Below are 25,100 nucleotides of genomic sequence, written 5' to 3' on the forward strand. Positions count from 1 at the left end.
GATCACTGCAGATCAGAAAATCAGAAGACGTTTCCTTCTTGGGAGGAGAGCCATGGCCAACCTGGACAAAAGAGTGAAGAGCAGAGACATCACACTGGCCATGAAGGTCCGCATAGTCAAAGCAATGGTATTCTCCATAGTACTCTATGGATGTGAGAGCTGGACCATAAGGAAGGCTGAGCGAAGGAAGAGAGATGTTTTTGAAGGAAAATCCTGAGCGTGCCTTGGACCTTGGCAAGAAGATCCAACCAGTCCATCCTCCAGGAAATAATGCCCAATGGCTGCTCACTGGAGGGAAGGAGATCAGAGGCAAAGATAAAGGACTTTGGCCACATCACGAGGAGACAGGAAAGCTTGGAAAAGATCACGATGCTGGGGAAGATGGAAGGAAAAAGGAAGAGAGGCTGAGCAAGGGCGAGATGGATGGATGGTCTCCTTGAAGTGAGTGGCTCAAACTTGAAGGAACTGGGGGCAGTGACGGCCGACAGGGAGCTCTGGCCTGGACTGGTCCACAAGGTCACGAAGAGTTGAAAACGACTAGGCGACTGAGCAGCAGCAGCCAAAGGGGTTCCTAAGACCATCAGAAATATGTGTTTTCTGATGGTCTTTGGCAACGCAGTTGTAGACAGTACTTTAATATTGCTTGGAGGTTTGAGCAGAGAAACTTTGCTTCGGATTAAAGAAATCTGGCGTAAAGCTATGCCTTGCTGCTAGAGATGCCCAAGGTGCCCCGCTGCCCTACCTGCCACTGGCCCTCCTTCTCCGGCCCCTCCGCCTCCTTGTTGTCCAGCTGCATGGCCAGGAAGAGGTCGCCTAGCTGAGCCGCGTCCCTTCGGGGCTGGCGCTGGCGGGGCCGATCCGCATCATCACTGTCCAGCAGCCGGTCAGCCTGGAGCAAGGCAGCCTCCTCCGCGATGGCCAGCAGGTCGTCGTCGTCCTCTTCCTCTTGCTCCTCTTCCCCTTCCTCCTGTTCTGGAGCTTCTGTAACATCCGGGAAGGCTGTGGTCAGCACTGTTATTTATTTATCACACTTGTACCCCACGTTTCTCACCCCAAAGGGGACTCAGGGCAGCTTGACAAAGGCAACAATTGGATGCTGCATATACAAGGGTGATCCAGAAAGTAGGGTTACCACATTATTTATAAATACAAAGAATATATTTTAATAAAACTTACACGGATTATAGCACAGGTATTACTGTATATACTCGAGTATAAGCCTAGTTTTTCAACCCTTTTTTAAGACTGAAATCCCCCCTCGGCTTATACTCGGGTGAGGGTCCTGGTTGGCTTATATTTGGGTCAGCTTATACTCGAGAATATATGGTACATTTATTCTTTTTCTCTATTATTATTGGTATTACAGTAGAGTCTCACTTATCCAAGCCTCGCCTATCCAAGTTTCTGGATTGTCCAAGCCATTTTTGTAGTCAATCTATATATATAAAAGAGTGATGGAATCACGGCAGCGGACAAAACAACAAAACTAAACATCCCACAACCTCGAAAACTTACAGCACAAACCCTCATCCATGCCTCTACGTTCATACAACAAAAAGAAAAGAAAAATTAAGTCCTGGCCACAGCAATGCGTGGCCGGGCACAGGTAGTATATATATAAAAGGGTAATGGAATCACGGCACCAGACAAAACAACAAAACTAAACACCCCACAACCTCGAAAATTGACAGCACAACCCCTCATCCATGCCTCTAGGTTGATACAACAAAAACTACCACCTATTCCTCAATACTTTATTTCCCATACCACCATACTTCGCCACAGCAACGCGTGGCCGGGCGCAGCTAGTGTTTTCAATATATCGTGATGTTTTGGTGCTAAATTCGTAAATACAGTAATTACAACATAACATTACTGCGTATTGAATTACTTTTTCTGTCAAATTTGTTGTATAACATGATGTTTTGGTACTTAATTTGTAAAATCCTAACCTAATTTGATGTTTAATAGGCTTTTCCTTAATCCCTCCTTATTATCCAAGATATTCGCTTATCCAAGCTTCTGCCGGTCCGTTTAGCTTGGATAAGTGAGACTCTACTGTATTACAGTTATTATTTTTCTCTATTATTGTTGCTACTATTACATTTATTTTACTCTATTTTTATTATTTTTATTATTAATACATTTATTATTTCACTCTGATCTTATTATTATTGTTGTTGCATTTATTATTTTACTCTATTTATTATTACATGTATTATTTTCCTGTATTTATTATTGACACAACGACGTTGTATGACACAGCAAACAAGATAGTTATGCTGGATTTTGTTTCACAAAATCACAAGTCAAACACTTCCCAAGTGTCTAGGACTGTGTTGTTGTTGTTGTTATTATTATTATTATTATTATTACATGTATTATTTTACTCTATTATTATTAAAAGGATACATAAGCACATTTACATTGAAGAAGATGAGAATAATGATTTAATCAGAGTTGGACAGTCTTATCTTAAATTTGAGCTTTATGTAAATATTCAAAAACGTTTAACCTACTGATGCCTCAATCAATGTAATTTTATTGGTATCTATTTTTATTTCTGAAATTTACCACCCTCTGCTTATACTGGAGTCAATGTTTTCCCAGTTTTTTTATGGTAAAATTAGGTGCCTCGGCTTATATTCGGGTCGGCTTATACTCGAGTATATATGGTACGTTATTTTTCCACATCATCACAATTCATTTCAATACATTTTGTCATCTGTGCGATGGCTTTTTTGATGCCTGGATTTTCACTTCGTTGGAGGAGGAAAAGTATTTTCCTCAAAGAGGTGGTGAAAATTGAAGTGACAAACTGGCTGAAAAAGGCGGAGGGAGATTCTATGACACAGGCATCAAAAAGCCCATCCCATGGATGACAAAATGTATTGAACCGAATGGTGATTATGTGGGGAAATAATGTAATACCTGTGCTATAATCCATGTAAATTTCATTAAAATATATTCATTCTTTGTATTTAAAAAAAATCTTGTAACCTTATTTTCCAATTTTGTGTGTGTGTGTTTGTCAGGAGTGACTTGAGGAACTGCAAGTCGCTTCTGGTGTGAGAGAACTGGCTGTCTGCAAGGACGTTGCCCAGGGGACATTGCCTGGGCTTCTGATGTTTTTGTGTAGAGATACAGTTGTCCTATTGCTAACTAATATACAGAACAGAACATAAGTAACAAACTAATTATAATCATTACAGGCATATGAGTAATGCACAAATTAAGACTGTGTACAACATTACATCAAACATTATTTTCATACTTGTATGTTTTTCCAGTAACAGATAAGTATATTCAGTGACTGAGTTCAACACTTTGAATTTCAGTATTGTCCCACGCAGATAAAAGTCTTGATGTAATGTTGTAATTTATAATTACTAATTATAAACTAATTATAATTAGTTTGTTACCTATGTTCTATTCTGTATATTAGTTGGCAATAGGACAACTGTATCTCTACACATATTCATAGATTTCTGTGTACTTTTGTGCTTCTGATGTTTTTACCATCAATGTGGGAGGCTTCTCTCATGTCCCCGCATGGGGATCTGGAGCTGACAGAGGGAGCTCATCCGCGCTCTCCCCGGATTCGAACGGGCAACCTTCAGGTCAGCAACCCAACCTTTAAGTCAGCAGTCCTGCTGGCACAAGGGTTTAACCCACTGCACCACCAGGGGCCCACCTTCCAGATAACCCTCGTACATATACCGTGTTTCCCTGAAAATAAGACAGTGTCTTATATTAATTTTTGCTCCCAAAGATGCGCGAGGTCTTATTTTCAGGGGACGTCTTATTTTTCCATGAAGAAGAATTCACATTTATTGTTGAACAAAAGAAATGAACATTTATTATATACTGTACAGTAGTTTTCATCACAAACCAACATAACCAAACCAGACAAACTGACTCCTGTCAAGAATTTCTTGTTATTACCATTATTTCCATGTACAACTCGTATGTACATTTACCAATCCTGCATGCTCTGGTGTTTTGTTTGGTGGGCGCCGGGCATGCTTCCAAACAAAAACGTTGTTTGCTAGGTTTTACTTTCGGGGGAGGCCTTATATTTAGCAATTCAGCAAAACCTCTGCTAGGTCTTATTCTTTGGGGATGTCTTATTTTCGGGGAAACAGGGTTGTTTTTATTGTTGAGTGATTTTGCTTTATTGTTTTGCTTGCTTTTATATTGTTGTGTTTGGGCATGGCCACATGTAAGCCGCCCCGAGTCCCTTCGGGGAGATGGGGCGGGGTATAAGAATAAAGTTGTTATTATTATTATTACATATCGATAAATAAAGAAATGCATTACAATCCAAACCAACTAAAAACATAGACATCCATTAAAATCACACAATCACACAGCTGGAGGGGGAGACCCTCCTCCACTCCCTCCCTCCTCGCCTCATGTGCTATGGCCCGGGCTGTGGCGCAGGCTGGTGAGCAGCCAGCTGCAACAAATCACTCTGACCAAGAGGTCATGAGTTCGAGGCCAGCTCAGAGCCTGCGTTTGTCTCTCTCTTTGTTCTATGTTAAGGCATTGAATTTTTGCCTTATATGTGTAATGATCCGCCCTGAGTCCCCTTCGGGGTGAGAAAGAAGGGTGGAATATAAATACTGTAAATAAATAAATAAATAAATAAATATGGGATGGGATTGGGGAGTGGGGCGTTGTCCTACCTGCAGGGTTGGCTCCGTCCGGATCATTGGGTGCGCTGCGGGCGAAGGGCATGGCTCCGAGGCCCAGCCACTCCAGGATGAGGGAGCCCTTGGGGTTCATCCATTCCCCGTGCTGAAGCAAGAGGGGGGCTCAGTCCAGGCTGAAGAGTGGGGCGCCCCACACCAAGCGCCACCCCCTCCCCATGGAACTCCATCATTGCTCCCCAGATGGGGCCAAGCACTAGGGAAGCTGCTGGGGGGGGGGGGAGGCATGGGGTGTTGGGAATCATCCTGGACTACTCAAGTCTAGATGTAGTTAGATAGATGATGGAGTTAGATTGAGGGAATCCTTTCCCTGTTTCCAAAGCATGTCTAGACAGGCTTCACTGTGTTTCACTCTGTCCTGTTTACGTCACATCCCTTACTTTGAAGTTAGCAGAAATGTGAATCTCCAGGGACACTAACTTCTCATTGGTCAGAATGTCTTTTATGGCCCCAATAAACTGGACCATGAGGTTGGAACCATTTTGGTTCTCTCTTCTCCCTTTGTTCTTCTAGTTAACAAGAAGAAGCTGGAAAGCGTCCAGAGGAGGGCAACTAAAATGATCAAAGGTCTGGAGAACAAGCCCTATGAGGAGCAGCTTAAAGAACTGGGCATGTTTAGCCTGCAAAAGAGAAGGCTGAGAGGAGACATGATAGCCATGTACAAATACGTGAGGGGAAGTCATAGGGAGGAGGGAGCAGGATTGTTTTCTGCTGCCCTGCAGACACGGAACAATGGCTTCAGACTTCAGGAAAGGAGATTCCACCTGAACATCAGGAAGAACTTCCTCACTGTGAGAAGGGCTGTTCACCAGTGGAACTCTCTCCCCCGGACTGTGGTGGAGGCTCCTTCTTTGGAGGCTTTGGAGCAGAGGCTGGATGGCCATCTGTCGGGGGTGCTTTGAATGCGATTTCCTGCTTCTTGGCAGAATGGGGTTGGACTGGATGGCCCATGAGGTCTCTTCCAACTCTACGATTCTATGATTCTATGATTCTATGAAGAAGCATCTCACCATCTCTCCTGGCAAGATGTAACTATTTAGATGTTTGTTATTTCTCCTTTCTTATTTTTCCTTAGAAACCAGTCTAGAGTAGACTAGACAGCTCCCAAGCCTTTCTATCTCCAATGGAGTTCTTTTTACCTGAATAAAAACTTTTTGAACTTTTACTGAGACTCTGCACTCCATTGCCATCCTAAATTGAAAGGCTTTTTTTTGCTCACCCCGTGTAAGTAACTGTTGCATTTGAAAGCTTTGCTTTTGCTACTCTGCTGATTTTTGGTGGAATCTCCCCCAGAGAGGGTTAAATTGAGTCTAACCGCTCAGAAATTACCACAACACGGGGGACAGTCTATTCCCTTTGGGGCGCTGGCCACCCCGCCACCCCCTTTGGGGCCCCTCCTTACCCAGCCCCGATTCAGGCTGTCCCAGTGGCGGCTGGCTATGTGGCTCCGCAGGTGCCTCTCGTGCAGGACTCCGCGCAGGCCGCACTCCAGGACGGCTGCCTTGCTGACCAGTTCATCCTGGGCTTCCCGCATCTCGCTGGACACCTGTGCCGAGGAAAGAGAGGTCAGCGTGTCCCTCTTTGGGGCCTGGAAGGTGGTCAGTTCAAGGGGCCACTTCTGCTTTGAGGCTCCAGTGCAGGTTTATTTGGGGCTCCCTTTGAGCCCTGTCATCCTTAGCTCCAGTCCATCCCTCTGCTCCTTGGGCCCAATGCCTCCACCCAATTCCTTCCTTCCATCAGAAATATTAAAAATTAACTAGGTATTTTTAATTAGAAATATGTGAAAATATGTGAAAATGGATGCAATGACTCAGCAAAAGCTGTATTTCAATATAAGCAGGTGTGCCTGTAGCTTAGTAGGTCTCAGTGTGGGAAGGCCTCTGTATGAGAGAGGCCTCAGTGTAAACCTTCCTTCCTTCTGTCAGAAATATTAAAAACTAACTAGGTATTTTTAATTAGAAATATGTGAAAATATGTGAAAATGGATGCAATGACTCAGCAAAAGCTGTACTTCAATATAAGCAGGTGTACCTGTAGCTTAGTAGGTCTCAGTGTGGGAAGGCCTCAGTATGAGAGAGGCCCCAGTGTGAACCTTCCTTCCTTCCTTCTGTCAGAAATATCAAAAATTAACTAGGTAATTTTAATTACAAATATGTGAAAATATGTGAAAATGGATGCAATGACTCAGCAAAAGCTGCAGTTCAATATAAGCAGGTGTGTCTGTAGCTTAGGTCTCAGTGTGAGAGAGGCCTCAGTATGAGAGAGGCCTCAGTGTGAACCTTCCTTCCTTCTGTCAGAAATATAAAAAATTAACTAGATATTTTCAATTACAAATATGTGAAAATATGTGAAAATGGATGCAATGACTCAGCAAAAGCTGCAGTTCAATATAAGCAGCTGTGTCTGTAGCTTAGTAGGTCTCAGTGTGGGAAGGCCTCAGTATGAGAGAGGCCTCAGTGTAAACCTTCCTTCCTTCTGTCAGAAATATCAAAAATTAACTAGGTATTTTTAATTACAAATATGTGAAAATATGTGAAAATGGATGTAATGACTCAGCAAAAGCTGCAGTTCAATATAAGCAGCTGTGTCTGTAGCTTAGGTCTCAGTGTGGGAAGGCCTCAGTCTGAGAGAGGCCTCAGTATGAGCGAGGCCTCAGTGTGAGAAGGCCTGGTGTGAGAAGCTTCAATGAGAGAAGGCCCAGGTTGAAGGGCTCGTGTGTGAAGGCCCAGTGTGAAGGCTGCTGTGTGTAAAACTACTGTGTTAAGCTTCTGTCTAAGTTTGGTGTGAGAGGCTCTGTGAGAGCGAAGCTGGTTGTCTGCATGAGAAAGAAGCCCAGCGTGGAAGCAAAGAAGGAAGCATAAAGAATTTTTTTTGCGCTGTGGAAACCTTGTTTTTGTAAATAGTGCAATCATATTATTTTTCTGCAAAGAAAAGCCTCCAAAGGAAGATATAGCATTGGTCAGTGTTTTTTTGTTCTTTTTTCACTTTTGGCTACTGGTGCTGGGTCACACCGCTACTAATAAGTTACTCTGCTGTGCATTTATGGGACGGGTCTTTTTTTTTAACAATCCCACTTGCCCAACAAGGGTTATGGGTCCAGTATAGCTCAGTACAGACCAGTAGAGAGACTCTAGTGCCGGTTTATATAGTTTATATGAGACTCCCTTTTGTTGGAAAAATGTCATCCTGTACTGCTTAAGTCTCTATGGTTAGATAGGAAGCCTAGAAAAAAAGTTAGGGACACTTTCCCCAGTTCCATGTATGCTTTGATTAGGCTTCACTATTGTTTCCTCCCTCATGTCCTATTTAGGTCAACCCACCCTTTGATGCTTTAGAAATGTGATCTCTCCTAGGGTTGACATAACTTCCCCAATTTGGCCTTTGGAATGTTTATGGCCCTAGAGAAGAAGCGACCCATGAGGTTTGGTCGCCATTCCTGCTTCCTGCTTTGTTCCAGAGAGAGGACGCGCTTTGTTTGCTCTACTAGTCAAGATGTAGCTATCTAGACCTTTGTTATTTTGATCCGTCTATGTGTATTAGAACAGGATTAGATAAGTTAGTTAGCTCCAAACCTTTTCTATCCATCAATGGATTTCTTTTTACTTCAATAAATGCTTTTAAAATTTAAAGCTAACTTTGCATTCCTTTGCCTTCCTGAAGACACAGAGGCCTTCCAAAACTCACACCGCATAAGTCTCACTGCTGCATTTTACTCTGCTATTTTAATGGGAATTTACCTCATAAAGAGGGTGATTAGAGCTTAACGGCTCTTCAATTCCCAACACCTTTGAGCCCTGTCATCTTGGGCTTCAGCCCATCCCTCTGCTCCAAGCACAGTACCTCCACCCACCCTCCTTCCTTCTACCCAGCAAAACACCCCAGAACCAGATGCTCCCCTCCCATCTCCACAAAACCTTTACCCCCAACGCACACTGAAGTGGGCTGTGCGGAGGTGGCGGGGCAGGTTCGTCCGAAATCCGCCTTTGCCCCGGAGCTCCCGCAGCGTGAACTTCTTCAGGGTCTCGCTGTTGCTCCTCCCTCCAACGCGCACGATCCCATCCTCCTGGAAGGTGTGGATCCCTGGGAGGAGGAAAGATCGGGGCTGAATGCGGAAACCCCCTCCCCAATAATGGATGGGAGGGAGGGGCACCCAACCCATATCTGTGGATGCGGAGATGACCATTTGGAGGGCCCTACCTTCCAGGAACTGGTCCAGAGCGTGGTTGGTGTAGCAGACGACCAGCATGGGTGAGGAATGAACCCGGCCGGTGGCTCCATTGGCCAGCAAGGCACGCACGATCTTCAGTCCCACATAGGTCTTCCCTGCAGAGGGGGAGAGAAGGTTTGTCATTCCCATTTGGACACAGAGGCTGCTGCAGGGGTGAAGGACATTCTTATGGGCAGGAAAGAAATGGAGCATGCAGAGGTTGCTTCCCCCTTCTTCCCAAATATCTTGAGTCTGCTTTGTTACCCTTCTCTGGAGAAGGGAACATCATGAGGCCCCTCTCTGCCCCAAGAGGCCTGACACACAGGCATAAGGGTCTAGCCCAGTGGTTCCCAAAGTGTGCACTACCGCCTCCCGGTGGGCACTGAAGCAATCCAGGGGGACGGTGATGGCACCTATTAGGACACGGGGCGGAGCCAGGGGAGGGGCGGAGCCTCTTCCCAAGTGACGGAGACAGGGCTGAGCCCCTGAGGTGCCTGTTAGGACACACAGGGGGCGGAGCTAGAGGAGTGGGCGTGGCTTCTTCCCAAGAGCCCGAGACAGGGCTGCAAATCTATACCTCTCCTGAAGCGCTTGTTGGGACACAGAGGGCGGAGCTAGGGAAGGGGGTGGGGCCTCCTTCCAAGAGCCTGAGACAGGGCTGAGCTTCTATACCTGTCCTGAGAGGTCTTTTAGGACTAAAGAGCAGGGCTGGGGTGGAGGCGGGGCATCCTTCCAAGAGCCTGAGACAGGGCTGAGCTTCTATACCTGTCCTGAGAGGTCTTTTAGGACTAAAGAGCAGGGCTGGGGTGGGGGCGGGGCATCCTTCCAAGAGCCTGAGACAGGGCTGAGCTTCTATACCTGTCCTGAGAGGCCTTTTAGGACTAAAGGGCAGGGCTGAGGCGGGGACGGGGCCTCCTTCCAAGAGCCTGAGACAGGGCTGAGCTTCTATACCTGTCCTGAGAGGCCTTTTAGGACTAAAGGGCAGGGCTGAGGCGGGGGTGGGGCCTCCTTCCAAGAGCCTGAGACAGGGCTGAGCTTCTATACCTGTCCTGAGAGGTCTTTTAGGACTAAAGGGCAGGGCTGAGGCGGGGGCGGGGCCTCCTTCCAAGAGCCTGAGACAGGGCTGAGCTTCTATACCTGTCCTGAGAGGTCTTTTAGGACTAAAGGGCAGGGCTGAGGCGGGGGCGGGGCCTCCTTCCAAGAGCCTGAGACAGGGCTGAGCTTCTATACCTGTCCTGAGAGGTCTTTTAGGACTAAAGGGCAGGGCTGAGGCGGGGGCGGGGCCTCCTTCCATGAGCCTGAGACAGGGCTGAGCTTCTATACCTGTCCTGAGAGGTCTTTTAGGACTAAAGAGCAGGGCTGGGGTGGGGGTGGGGCCTCCTTCCAAGAGCCTGAGACAGGGCTGAGCTTCTATACCTGTCCTGAGAGGCCTTTTAGGACTAAAGGGCAGGGCTGAGGCGGGGGCGGGGCCTCCTTCCAAGAGCCTGAGACAGGGCTGAGCTTCTATACCTGTCCTGAGAGGCCTTTTAGGACTAAAGGGCAGGGCTGAGGCGGGGGCGGGGCCTCCTTCCAAGAGCCTGAGACAGGGCTGAGCTTCTATACCTGTCCTGAGAGGCCTTTTAGGACTAAAGGGCAGGGCTGAGGCGGGGGCGGGGCCTCCTTCCAAGAGCCTGAGACAGGGCTGAGCTTCTATACCTGTCCTGAGAGGCCTTTTAGGACTAAAGGGCAGGGCTGAGGCGGGGGCGGGGACTCTTCCCAAGAGTGCGGGACAGGGCTGAACCTCTGTATACCTCCCCTGAGGCGCTTGTTAGAACACGGAGGCGAGATATAGAGGTTCAGCCCTGTCAGGCACTTGGGAAGAGGCCCTGCCCCCCCCCCCGCCTCTAACCCCGCCCCCTGTGTCCTGGCAGGTGCCGCAGGACAGGGATAGAAGCTCAGCCCTGCCTCAGAGCTCGTAACTCCGCCCATCCCAGTCCTGGCCACCCATTTGTGGCCCTGCCCACCTCCCCCTCCCAGCCCTACATCTTGGACTAGGGGAGAGGCTCAGCCCCACCCTCTTGAGCAGGAGCCATGCCCACCTCTCTAAGCCACGCCCCCTTTCAAGGGGCGCTGAGTAATATTTTTTTCTGGAAAGGGGGCGGCAGGCCAAATAAGGTTGGGAACCACTGGTCTAGCCTCGTGCTGGATGTAGAAGGATCAGGACCCCCTCCTCAGAAGAGCCTCTCCCCCATCCATCAGAGTCAACTGAGTGAGTTGGGGGCGGGGGCTGGAATATTAAAAACTAACTAGGCATTTTTAATTACAAAAATGTGAGTCAAGCACTAAAAGGGTTAAATAAGCTAGCATCACCCTGAGGAGAATGAGTAGGCCAAAGCCTGTTACAGTTAGTGGGCCAAAGCTAATGTCGTCCTGAGGAGAGTGAGTAGGCCGAAGCCTGTTACAATTACTGAGCCAAAGCTAATGTCGTCCTGAGGAGAGTGAGTAGGCCGAAGCCTGTTACAGTTAGTGGGCCAAAGCTAGTGTCGTCCTGAGAAGAGTGAGTAGGCCAAAGCCTGTTACAGTTAGTGGGCCAAAGCTAATGTCGTCCTGAGGAGAGTGAGTAGGCCGAAGCCTGTTACAGTTAGTGGGCCAAAGCTAGTGTCGTCCTGAGAAGTGTGAGTAGGCCGAAGCCTGTTACAGTTAGTGGGCCAAAGCTAGTGTCGTCCTGAGAAGAGTGAGTAGGCCGAAGCCTGTTACAGTTAGTGGGCCAAAGCTAGTGTCGTCCTGAGGAGAGTGAGTAGGCCAAAGCCTGTTACAGTTAGTGGGCCAAAGCTAGTGTCGTCCTGAGAAGTGTGAGTAGGCCGAAGCCTGTTACAGTTAGTGGGCCAAAGCTAGTGTCGTCCTGAGAAGTGTGAGTAGGCCGAAGCCTGTTACAGTTAGTGGGCCAAAGCTAATGTCGTCCTGAGGAGAGTGAGTAGGCCGAAGCCTGTTACAGTTAGTGGGCCAAAGCTAGTGTCGTCCTGAGAAGTGTGAGTAGGCCGAAGCCTGTTACAGTTAGTGGGCCAAAGCTAATGTCGTCCTGAGGAGAGTGAGTAGGCCGAAGCCTGTTACAGTTAGTGGGCCAAAGCTAATGTCGTCCTGAGGAGAGTGAGTAGGCCGAAGCCTGTTACAATTACTGAGCCAAAGCTAATGTCGTCCTGAGGAGAGTGAGTAGGCCGAAGCCTGTTACAGTTAGTGGGCCAAAGCTAGGGTCGCCCTGAGGAGAGTGAGTAGGCCGAAGCCTGTTACAGTTAGTGGGCCAAAGCTAGGGTCGCCCTGAGGAGAGTGAGTAGGCCGAAGCCTGTTACAGTTAGTGGGCCAAAGCTAGTGTCGTCCTGAGAAGTGTGAGTAGGCCGAAGCCTGTTACAATTACTGGGCCAAAGCTAATGTCGTCCTGAGGAGAGTGAGTAGGCCGAAGCCTGTTACAGTTAGTGGGCCAAAGCTAGTGTCGTCCTGAGAAGTGTGAGTAGGCCGAAGCCTGTTACAGTTAGTGGGCCAAAGCTAATGTCGTCCTGAGGAGAGTGAGTAGGCCGAAGCCTGTTACAGTTAGTGGGCCAAAGCTAATGTCGTCCTGAGGAGAGTGAGTAGGCCGAAGCCTGTTACAATTACTGAGCCAAAGCTAATGTCGTCCTGAGGAGAGTGAGTAGGCCGAAGCCTGTTACAGTTAGTGGGCCAAAGCTAGGGTCGCCCTGAGGAGAGTGAGTAGGCCGAAGCCTGTTACAGTTAGTGGGCCAAAGCTAGGGTCGCCCTGAGGAGAGTGAGTAGGCCGAAGCCTGTTACAGTTAGTGGGCCAAAGCTAGTGTCGTCCTGAGAAGTGTGAGTAGGCCGAAGCCTGTTACAATTACTGGGCCAAAGCTAATGTCGTCCTGAGGAGAGTGAGTAGGCCGAAGCCTGTTACAATTACTGAGCCAAAGCTAATGTCGTCCTGAGGAGAGTGAGTAGGCCGAAGCCTGTTACAGTTAGTGGGCCAAAGCTAGTGTCGTCCTGAGGAGTGTGAGGTAAACCTCAGCGTGAGAAGACCTGGTGTGAGAAGCTTTGGCGAGAGAAGCCCCAGGTTGAAGGCCTCGTGTGTAAAGCCCCAGTGTGAAGGCTGCTGTGTGTAAAGTTACTGTGTGAAGGGTTGTTGTGTGTTTTCCAGGCTGTGTGGCCATGTTCCAGAAGTACTCTCTCCTGATGTTTCACCCACATCTATGGCAGGCATCCTCAGAGGTTGCCTCACAAACCTCACAACCTCTGAGGATGCCTGCCATAGACATGGGCAAAACATCAGGAGAGAATACTTCTGGAAAATGGCCAGACAGTCCAGAAAACATACAACCCTGTGATCCTGGCCATGAAAGCCTTTGACAACAAACTTACTGTGTGAAGTTGTGAGAGGAGGCTCTGTGAGAGCGAAGTTGTTTACCTGCATGAGAAAGAAGCCCAACGTGGAAGCAAAGAAGGAAGTATAAGGAACTTTATGTGTGTTATGTAAACCTTGTTTTTGTAAATAGTGAAACCATATTATTTTGCTATACAGAAAAGCCTCCTAAGGAAAAGATAACATTGGTCTGTGTGTTTTTGTTCTTTTTATCCCTTTTGGCTACTGGTGCTGGTTCACACTGCTGCTAATAAGTTACTCTGCTGTGCATTTATGGGGAGAGTCTTTTGTTAACAACCCCACTCATCCAACACTGAGCGAGTTGGGGCGGGGGCTGTTGGAATTGAAGAAGCACCAACCCTTGTATCTAGAGAGCAATTTGGGACAAGGGGGACCTGTTGGGACATTGCCTGCTACCTTGTGTATTCTCCTCTGTTTATTAGATCTATTTAGCACAGTGTGTGTTTGCTTGTTATCTGCCTGCATGCAGAGGTCATTTCCCCTTCTTCTGAACCAAAGTCTTGAGTGTGCTTTGCTACTCCTCTTTGGAGAAGGGAGCATCATGAGGCCCCTCGTTGTCTCAAGAGGTCTGACACAAAAGCATATGGGTCAGCATTAGGGACCCTTGTATCACAGTTGGGCAACATCTCCTCCTGGGTAAGCCCCATGCAAGGTGCTGAAGAACCAGGACCCCCTCCCCAGAAGAGCCTCTGCTCCACCCATGAGGCCCCACTCACCGGTCCCCGGGGGCCCCTGAATGATGGCCAGCTCCTTGGTGAGCGCCAAGCGCAGGGCCTCCAGTTGGGTCTCGTCCAGTCCCAGAGTCTCCTTGCTGGGCCACTGCTGTGGGTCCAGAATGTCAACCGAGGCGCCTCCTACGAGGGGGTCAGCGGCCCGGTGTTGAACTTCACGCAGGAAGTTGTGCAGAGCAGGGCCGTTGCGATTGTTGTGGTTGTCTCCCTGCTCTTCCTTGGGTGGCTTCTCTGCAGGTGGTTTCTGGACCAGGCAGGCAAAGTCATAGAGGCGCCTGGGGCCCTCCAGGTAGGCGGGGGCGCTGACATCGGCCTCACACCGGACCAGGTACCTCTGGAAGGGGAGCTCCTCCGGCCGGGCCTCCTGCAGCCCTTGAAGGACATGGCGGTAGGCCTCGAAGTAGGCCGCGGTCTCCACCATGAGGAAGGAGTCCGAGGGCTGCACCTGGGCCAGGAGTGGCCGGCTGTGCTCACAGAACGACAGCCACACCGAGCCCTCCTTGAGCTCCTTGGGGTCCCGCTGGGCCACCGTGGCAAAGAGGAAGCTCTCGAAGCCGTCCTTGGAGAGGCAGACCAGGGAGCCGAAGATCAGCCGCTTGGAGTTCTCCCACCGGACGAAGCGCAGCAGCCGGGTGTCGAACTGCACTCGGTACTCGATGCCGGAGGCTGTGCAATGCGGGGCAACAATCCGGGTATCGAAATAGATCCGGATGTCGTCAAATTTTTTCTTCCTCAGGCCGCTCTCCTCAGTGTCGCGGAGGATTTGGGCGATACCTTCCCTCATGGGGCGGACAAAGTCCTCCCGCAGCAGCCGGAAGTGGGTCTCCAGGTAGAGGGTGGGACCCTCATAGGGCTGGCGGAGGGTGTTGGGCCGCAGGAAGGGCCGCTCCGTGTTGTGCAACTCCGCATAGGTGGGGAAGATGGACATCTCCCGATAATCCCCCGCCTCTGCCTCGCCCTCCGCCTCCCCCGGGGTCCCCATCCGCACGGGGCTGTCCACCTTCAGGGTGCCCTCCCGGCGCCGCTCCTGCAGGTGCTGGACATAGGCCTGGACTCGCTCCAGCTGCCTCTCAGTATCCTCCGTGAAGTCCACCCCAGAGGCCCGGAGGGCATTGATGGCGGCTGGCAGGAGGGACATCAGCATGACTACCGAATGGATGGCGCTGGCTGGGAAGACACTGGCCAGCTCCTGCACCAGGGCCAGGATGTCACCCACATGCTGTGGGTACCGGTGCCGTGTGGCTGGGACAGCCTCGGTCAGCATCCCCGCCACGTACTGCGGGAGGCCCTGGCGCAGGAAGGCCGACTCCTTGACCAGGCCCAGCAGCCGCTGGATGCTCTGCCGGTTGGTGCGCGAGGAGCAGGCCTTGCGGAGGGCCTGCAGGAGCAGCTCCAGGAAGCGCGGCCGGAGCGCGGCCTGGGAGAGGGCCTCCTCCACACCTGGGCTGGAGGCCAGCGTGATGGCCACCTCTGAGGGCTCCTTCTTCAGCAGCTCCTCCAAGAAGGGGGCCCCGATCCGCTGCGAGTGGCGCTGGGGGCTTTCCCCGTCGGAGCCAGCGCCCCTCCTTCCCCCCCGCGGTGCACGGAGCGGGGGGCGACCCCTTTGGTTCCCAGGGGCTCCTCTTGGCTGGTGGGCCCCTCTCCACTGCCCCGCCGGAGCTGGAACCGGAGCCGGGCCGCCTGCTGTAAAAACAGAAAAAGCGGAGTTAGACCCTGCCACAGCAGAAGGGGAGCCGTCCCTAAAGCCTTTCCTCCGCTTGAGAAGACATTAAATCATAGACGGGGGAGACCCTAGAGACCGCAGGCACAACCTAGGCCCTCCTGACCGATGTCCATCCCACCTCTGCTTAACCTCCTTCACAGAAGAAGACTCCACCAGACTTCCAGGCAGCATGTTCAACAGAAGTTCAACATGAAGTTCAACAGAGACAAATGCAAGATACTTCACTTCAGCAGAAAAAATGGAAATCAAAGATACAGAACGAGGGACAATGCCTGGCTCGATAGCAGGACGTGTGAAAAAGATCTTGGAGTCCTCGTGGACAACAAGTTAAACGTGAGCCTACAATGTGATGTGGCGGTGAAAAAAGCCAATGGGATTCTGGCCTGCATCAATAGGCGTATAGCGTCTAGATCCAGGGAAGTCCTGCTCCCCCTTTATTCTATTCTGCCTTGGTCAGACCACACCTGGAATCACACTGTGTCCAATTCTAGGCACCACAATTGAAGGGAGATGTTGACAAGCTGGAATGTGTCCAGAGGAGGGCAACTAAAATGATCAAAGGTCTGGAGAACAAGCCCTATGAGGAGTGGCTGAAAGAACTGGGCATGTTTAGCCTGCAGAAGAGAAGGCTGAGAGGAGACATGATGAGGGCCAGGGATAAATATGTGAGGGGAAGTCATAGGGAAGAGGGAGGGAGCTATAATAATAATAATAATAATAATAATAATAATAATAATAATAATAATAAAACTTTATTTATACCCCGCCACCATCTCCCCAACGGGGACTCGGGGAGGCTTACATGGGGCCATGCCCAGAGCAAAACAATATAACAAGTATAAATACAACATAACATAGAGCAATTAAACAATACAATAAGTAATAATATACAATATACACTACAACGCAAATCAAAGAAACAGTAAAAACAGGGCCGGCCACATGAATACAAAGATAAAAACTCGGGTGAGAAAGATAAGGGGAATGGAGACCACGGGGAGCAGGGACATACGAAAGTGGAACCGTCTGGAGGAAAGATGTTGGAGAGGAGCAAGAAAAGGAATAAATAACAGTTACTCTCCAAAAGCGCAGCGGAAGAGCCATGTTTTTAAATCTTTTTAAAAAGCTAATAGAGTGGGAGCTTGCCTAATCTCAATGGGCAGTGAAGCTTGTTTTCTGCTGCCCTGGAGACTACGACGCAAGGGAACAATGGCTTCAAACTACAGGAGAGGAGATTCCACCTGAACATCAGGAAGAACTTCCTCCCTGTGAGAAGGGCTGTTCGACAGTGGAACTCTCTCCCCGGGGCCGTGGTGGAGGCTCCTTCTTTGGAGGCTTTTAAGCAGAGGCTGGATGGCCATCTGTCGGGGGTGCTTTGAATGAGATTTTCCTGCTTCTTGCAGGGGGTTGGACTGGATGGCCCATGAGGTCTCTTCCAACTCTACTATTCTATGATTCTATGTTCTTCTGCTGAACAGTTCTCACTGCCAGGGCATTTCAGGCAAAATCCGTTTTGCAGCCCTCCCCACCCACCCCCCAACTTTGGGATCAGGGATAGAGGCACATCTCCCGCTGCCCTCCAGACCAGAGGAGGATGCAGACGGGGCTGAGCCATACTTACCACCAGAGGCGGTCCAACCACCAGGCAATCTAGGCATTTGCCTGTGGCGCCATCGTCCTGGGGGCGCTGTTGAGGCCCCCAGGTGGGTGGTGCCACCCCTGCCTCCTTCACCTTCGGGACGGACCTTCCTTCCGCGGCCTGGGCCTTGTCACCATGCCCACATGACCTGGCCTCGCCATGAACCCCGCACCACGTGGCACCTCCCCCGTGCCACAGGGGTGGTCGCAAAAATTATCTTTGCCTACTACATTAAAATACCTAAGGACGGCTGTGCTTACCACAGGCCCACAAAGTGGCCCTGGAGACAACTGGCACAGCTAGAGGCTGGGTGGCCATCTATCGGGAGGGCTTGGGTTGTGTGTTCCTGCCTGGCAGAAAGGGGTTGGATTGGATGGCCCTTGGGTGTCCCTTCTAACTAGGATGCTACCCTTTTCTCCTCTGACCTCTTGCTGGCTGAGCCTTCCTTGGGGCTCACCTGGGTCCAGCCTTGGGGTGCAATCCCTCAGGAAACAGTGGGGAGCGCAGGGCTCAGGGACCCATAATTCTCCTCCACCTTATGCTTGCCTAGAGAATTGTCCTTTTCAAGAGGAATTTGTTTGGTTGCTGCACTCAAGTCTTAAAGTCCTGATTGGGTGGCTATGGGTTTTTTGGACTGTATGACCATGTTCCAGCAGCATTCCCTCCTGACGTTTCGCCTGCATCTGTGGCTAATGGCATCTTCCAAAGTTCTGTCAGCAGTGAAGCAAGTGGAATGTATATCTATTTGTGGAATAATGTCCAGGGATGGAGAAAGAATCCTTGTCTGTTTGAAGCAAGGGTGAATGTTGCCATTAGCAAGCTTGAAAAGCACTGAGAAGCCTTGCAGCTGCAAAGTCAATCAGTCAATCAATCTTTATTTCTTATCCCTGCCTCCATCTCCCCGAAGGGACTCGGGGCGGCTTAAATGGGGCGAAAGCCCGAGCAGATACAATAAGGAACATAAAGCGTATCAAACAGCAAAAACCGCACGAAAATAAAAATTAAAATTAACATTAAAATAATTTTTAAAAATTGGTAAAAACAGATTAAAATACAGATTAAAATACAGCCATAAAATCATAAAAATGAACTGGGCAAAAGTGTGCTAAGTGTATTTTGAGACTCGAGGTAGTTAATAAAGTGCTGCAATCAGTAAGGGTATCCGCATAAAGGCAGCCTGGGCTCTGTTGCCTGGAGGCATCCTCTATGTGGGAGGTGTTAACTGACACTTGGTTGTTTCCTGCCTGGAGTTCCCCTGTTTCTGAGTGCTGTTCTTTATTTACTGTCTTGATTCTGGTGTCTTTTAATACTAGTAACCAGATTCTGTTCATGTTCATGCTTTCCTCCTTTCTGCTGAAATTGTCCACCTGCTTCTTGTGGATTTCAATGAGTTCTCTGTGTCGTCTGAATGGTGGTTGTGAGAGTGGTCCCCATCTCTGTGTCCTCAAATAATATGCCATGCCCAGGTTGATTTATCCAGTTAACACCTCCCAAACAGAGAATGCCTCCAGGCAACAACAGCCAGGCTATCCCTCTGCAGAGACCCTCACTGATTGACTTTGCAGCTTCATGGCTACTGAGTGATATTCAAACTTGGTAACTGAAATCTCCACACTTGTTTCAAACAGGCAAGGGTTCTTTCTCCCACCCTGGACATTATCCCACAGGGATATACACACCCCACTCGCCTCACTGCCAACAGACTTCTGAGCAAACTGCAGAGGATGCCATTAGCCACAGATGCAAGTGAAAAATCAGGAGAGAATGCTGCTGGAACATAGTCATGCGGCCCAAAAAACTCACAGCAACACAGTGATGCCAGCCATGAAAGCCTTTGACAACACAACCCCCTCCCACCTGATTTCTCATTTCTTTATAAGTGAGCCCTCCCCTTATTGCCAGAGGATAGGACAGCCATGTGTAATGAAGTACGAATTTTGGTTTACAGATATTATGTTTAATTGTGTGTTTATGTTTTAAAAGGGTATTACAGTTATTGCACCTCAGCACGCAGAGGCTGGTTGCCATGGAGAGGTAGGCAGAGCCAACTGCCGGTAGTTGAAGGAGTGCAGAGTTTAAAAAAGAAAGTCAGTATGTGGTCTGATGAGGCACAGGGAAGATTGATTCCAGGTTGATGGGATCAAGGAGACTCAATTGTTCATTTTGAGTCGGCTTTATATAAGTTTGGTGACTTATTAAAAGTAGTCTGTGTCCTGGTAAGGAACAGAGAATCTGTGATAGTATATCACAGGGGTGACTGTGGTTTAAAGTCACTGGAAATTCCAAGTTTCAGACTTTGGGAACCAATCCCAGCTGGACTCACAGAGATCCATTGAAGTAACGGTTTAAAAGTAGCAGAGGAAGACGTTTTAACTACTTTAAGTAAAAGAAGTGACACTTTAGAGCAGGGGTCCTCAAACTTTTTAAGCCGAGGGCTGGTCCACAATCCTTCAGACTGTTGAGGGGCCGGATTATCATTTGAAAATAAAATACAAACAAATTCCGATGCACACTGCACATGTCTTATTTGTAGTGCAAAAACAACAAGAAGAACAAGAACAATGAAAGAACAATACATTATTTAAAAATAAAAACAATTTTAACCAACATACATTTATCAGATTTCAATGGGAAGCGTGGTCCTGCTTCTGGCCAATGAGATAGTCAAGTTAATTAGGGTTGTTGTTGTTGTTGTTTTTGTGTGCCTTCAAGTCATTTCAGACTTTGGGCGAGCCTAAGTCTAAAATTTATTTATTTAGTATTTATTTACTGCATTTATTTATTACATTTGTATCATACCCTTCTCACCCCAAAGGGGACTCAGAGTGGCTTACAAATTATATGTACATACAATATATTATATTATTAGCATAGCACAATATTAGCATTATATATTACTATACTGAACTATACCACTATACTGTAATATTATTAGTAATATTATATGTAATATAGAATACATAATTAATATTATTATATGGTATTAGTGTTATATTTTATTACATTATAATATTATCAATATTATATGTATATACAATATATTATATTATAAAACTGAGGGTGGGGGCCAGGTAAATGACCTCGGAGAGCTGCATCCGGCCCCCGGGCCTTAGTTTGGGGAACCCTGCTTTAGAGAGTTGATTCATCTCATTCTAGTATTGTAACTGTTAATAAGAATACCTCTAAGTGAGAAACAACATTGTAACCACCAAGCTTGTGCCTGAATAAACTTGTTATTGTTCTTCCAACATCAAAGCCTCTGTCGCCTATATTCTAACTCAAGTTACGCTACCCTTTAAAGTAAAAGGTCTCCTCCCTGAGTCTTTGGTGGTTGAATCTTTCCACATTGGTGTCAGTCGTTCCTAGTCCTTTACAAATTGGTGGCAGTCTTTATAAATTCGTTTCACCATGGTCTCGAAAAGAGGAAATGTCTCCAAGGCACTGGAGGTCATGGTGCTTCTTGGTATTTACTTTGGGGGCGGGACTTATAGTATTGACAGGCTAGTGGCAGCAGATAGCCCTCCGCCCTGTGACTGTGCCCTTCCGAATTTGCTTTCCGAGTCACTTAAACCCATGACTCCTCACTTTGAGGAGGAACCATTCAGTTCCCACTGATTGTGTCAGTTCCCACTGACAGCTACACTGGGGAATGGATGTGGTTTGACGCCGCTTTTAATGCTGTGTAGTCGCGTGAGCTGTGGCTTTGCAAAGCCTTGAGCCTTCTAAGGCCCGGGCTGTGGCGCAGGCTGATGAGCAGCCAGCTGCAACAAATCACTCTGACCAGGAGGTCATGAGTTTGAGGCCAGCTCGGAGCCTGTGTTTGTCTCTGTCTTTGTTCTATGTTTGCACTTTTTACCTTTGTCAACTTGATAAAGACACAGGGTCTCTTTCCCATCCCAATTTGCACTTCCAAGAATTTGCAGCACTTTATCAGTCACCTCGTGTTTACAATATTTATATGGCGCACCTTACCCAGTCTACTTTTACAATCTCTCCGTTTTAATCCATGTTTTTATTAGTTCTTGTTTTTTATTGGCTAATGTTTAATTTTTTTTTAATTGTGCATGTTTTTGTCTTTTGCTGTGTTTTATAGTGCTATTGTTTTTATTCGGGCTTGGCCCCATGTAAGCCGCCCTGAGTCCCCTTTGGGGAGACAGAGGCGGGGTATAAAAATAAAGTTGTTGTTGTTGTTGTTGTTGTTGTTATTATTATTATTATTATTATTATTATTATTATTATTATTATTATTATATGTGTAATGTGATCTGCCCTGAGACCCCTTCGGGGTGAGAAGGGTGGAATATAAATACTGTAAATAAATAAATAAGTGGCCAGGGGCCGCCCCAAACTACAACTCCCAGGGTCCAAGGGGGAGTCAAACATCCGGTGTCAATACCTCTGCACTGCTCTTATCCAAAGAGCCTGCTTTCCTTGCGCCCTCAATCCTGAAGCACTTTTGCTGACCATGACGGGATCTACACTACCATATAATGCAAGGGCCGGGCTGTAGCGCAGCTGGTTAGTAGCCAGCTGCAATAAATCACTGCCAATGGAGAGGTCATGGGATCGAAGCCTGGGTCAGATTGAGCTCTTGACCGTTAATAGCTGAAGCTCACTGCCCACCTAAGCAGCTCGAAAACTTGATGGTAGTACTTCCTCATTCCTTTCTGCACACTGCTGGCAGTTTTTAATGGTGTCCTAAATTAGTCAAATTAGCCTCCCCGCATAAAGCGGTACCTAGAATTTTCAACTGTGTCATACAATATACAGTAGAGTCTCACTTATCCAACATAAACGGGCCGGCAGAACGTTGGATAAGCGAATATGTTGGATAATAAGGAGGGATTAAGGAAAAGCCTATTAAACATCAAATTAGGTTATGATTTTACAAATTAAGCACCAAAACATCATGTTGTACAACAAATTTGACAAAAAAAAGTAGTTCAGTACGCAGTAATGTTATGCCGTAATTAGTGTATTTGCGAATTTAGCACCAAAATATCATGATGTATTGAAAACATTGACTACAAAAATGTGTTGGATAATCCAGAAAGTTGGATAAGTGAGACTCTACGGTATATCCATACAAGTCGCATTGGCATGATCAATACTTCTTTATTCTTGAAGTATCCGCCCGTGTGCAGTTCAAGGTTATTTTGAATTATGATCAGTTCATAAAAACTAGGAATATGGAAATTTTATGCTCTCTTTTAAAATATAACTAGCTGTGCCCGGCCACGCGTTGCGGTGGCAAAGTGGTGGTGGTATTGGTTAAAAATTGTTGTGTAATTTTTATTTGATGTTATTTGTATTTTTTAAAATTAATTTTATTGTAAGTTATCTTTTTATTTATTATATTTTATTATTTTCTTGTATTATTTTTAGTTATTTTCTGTTATCATAGTATTTTATTGTATTAATTTTTTTAGTGTTTTTAATGGTTTTTTAGTGTTTTTTTATTGTTTTTTATTGGGTTGCTAGGAGACCAAGTTGGAGGAGCATAGCCTTCTAACTGGAAGCAATTGGATAAAAACAATTATTGCTCTCCCACTAATTAGGACTTTATTTTTCTTTTCTTTTTGTTGTATCAACCTAGAGGCGTGGATGATGGGTTGTGTTGTCAAATTTCGAGGTTGGGGGGCCTGTAGTTTTGTTGTTTTGTGGGTCGCCGTGATGCCATCACTCTTTTATATATATAGATATAGATAATAAGAATAAAACTTTATTTGTATTCTGCCCCATCTCCCCAAGGGGACTCAGGGTGGATTCCAATATACAATGGCAAACATTCAATGCCTCCGTAAAACAAACAAATACTGACATAAAATCCCAGAGAAACCCGCATATGAAAATAACATTAAAACCCAACATCAAGTTAAAACCTAATACAGTAGAGTCTCACTTATCCAACACTCGCTTATCCAACGTTCTGGATTATCCAACGCATTTTTGTAGTCAATGTTTTCAATATATCGTGATATTTTGGTGCGAAATTCGTAAATACAGTAATTACTACGTAGCATTACTGAGTATTGAGCTACCTTTTCTTCCAGATTTGTTGTATAACATGATGTTTGGGCGCTTAATTTGTAAAATCATAACCTAATTTGATGTTTAATAGGCTTCTCCTTAACCTCTCCTTATTATCCAACATATTCGCTTATCCAACGTTCTGCCGGCCCGTTTATGTTGGATAAGTGAGACTCTACTGTACTGATATAAAATCCCAGAGAAACCCGCATATGAAAATAACATCATAACCTAATTTGATGTTTAATGGGCTTCTCCTTAACCTCTCCTTATTATCCAACATATTCGCTTATCCAACATTCTGCCGGCCCGTTTATGTTGGATAAGTGAGACTCTACTGTACTGACATAAAATCCGAGAAACCCGCATATGAAAATACAGTAGAGTCTCACTTATCCAACATAAACGGGCTGGCAGAATGTTGGATAAGCGAATATGTTGGATAATAAGGAGAGGTTAAGGAGAAGCCCATTAAACATCAAATTAGGTTATGATTTTACAAATTAAGCGCCCAAACATCATGTTATACAACAAATCTGGAAGAAAAGGTAGTTCAATACTCAGTAATGCTACGTAGTAATTACTGTATTTACGAATTTCGCACCAAAATATCATGATATATTGAAAACATTGACTACAAAAATGCGTTGGATAATCCAGAACGTTGGATAAGCGAGTGTTGGATAAGTGAGACTCTACTGTAACATCATAACCTAATTTGATGTTTAATAGGCTTCTCCTTAATCTCTCCTTATTATCCAACATATTCGCTTATCCAATGTTCTGCCGGCCCGTTTATGTTGGATAAGTGGGACTCTACTGTAACATTAAAACCCAACATCAAGTTAAAACCTAATATCAGTAAATTAAACCTATCATCAATGCATTAAACTGCACATAATCAAACAAAATGGGCTGCTTTGGAAGAGCGGGCTCCCTGGAGAGCATCCAGCCCAGCCCGCGAGTCATGAATGAGTGGGAAGGTTCTGAAGGCAACTCCGTCCTGTCCTGTAGGGCGGCCCCATCAAAGCCCTCCCGGCAGATGGCCGCCCGGCCTCTAAGCAGCTCTTATCTTAGGGAAGCTCTCACCTCTGCCTCGGTTGTGGCCCCGCCGGCCTCCCTCTCTGCCCCTCCCGCGGGGCTCCATGGAGAGCTTCCTTGCTTTCCTTCCTTCCTCCGGAGAAGTGGATAACCGAGGCCAAGGCAGACTCAAGGATTTGCTGCTTCTCCACCCGCCTCGCCTCTCCTTCTGCCTCTCAGCCCAAAAGTTTCGTTTCTAAAGAGCCCCGCGTAGGAGGAGGCGAAGTTGCGATTTCGGTTTCCATTTCCCCGCAGCCTTAAACACAGCCCAAAGAGGAGGAGGAGGAGGAGGAGGAAGAGGAGGGCCTGGGGGTTTCCCGGCTCGCCTTCCATGGGGCTGGATCTAGGGAAGGTAAAGGTTTCCCCCCTGACGTTAAGTCCAGTCGTGTCAGGACCCAGGCTGCAGAGCACCAATAACCATGCGCAGAGACCAGAATCTATCTAATATCTTTATTAAAGGAATATATAAAGTCAATAAAAACAAGTGTAGAATATAGTTCAGAAGTAGACCTTTCAGGAAAGGTCTAATATAGTCCAGGAAAACAATGTCCAATATATGATATTAAAGTCCAAAGTTAT

General features: G+C 47.2%; 1 protein-coding gene across 1 annotated transcript in view; it reads right to left on the reverse strand.

Annotated features, from left to right (window-relative positions):
• LOC100565406 (NFX1-type zinc finger-containing protein 1) overlaps positions 1-24,897 on the reverse strand; it is a 40,853-nt gene extending 15,956 nt beyond the window's left edge. Inside the window, exons 1-7 of the mRNA XM_062966801.1 lie at positions 24,531-24,897; positions 14,035-15,732; positions 8,910-9,035; positions 8,644-8,792; positions 6,115-6,258; positions 4,689-4,800; positions 743-981 (exon numbers count right to left, since the gene is read on the reverse strand). Coding sequence (XP_062822871.1) covers positions 743-981; positions 4,689-4,800; positions 6,115-6,258; positions 8,644-8,792; positions 8,910-9,035; positions 14,035-15,732; positions 24,531-24,588 — 2,526 coding nt within the window. The 5' untranslated portion in view covers positions 24,589-24,897. The remainder of the gene's footprint in view (positions 1-742; positions 982-4,688; positions 4,801-6,114; positions 6,259-8,643; positions 8,793-8,909; positions 9,036-14,034; positions 15,733-24,530) is intronic.
• Positions 24,898-25,100: the final 203 nt, after the last annotated feature.

The sequence above is a fragment of the Anolis carolinensis genome, unplaced genomic scaffold (assembly GCF_035594765.1).
Source record: "Anolis carolinensis isolate JA03-04 unplaced genomic scaffold, rAnoCar3.1.pri scaffold_30, whole genome shotgun sequence".
Lineage (NCBI taxonomy): Eukaryota > Metazoa > Chordata > Lepidosauria > Squamata > Dactyloidae > Anolis > Anolis carolinensis.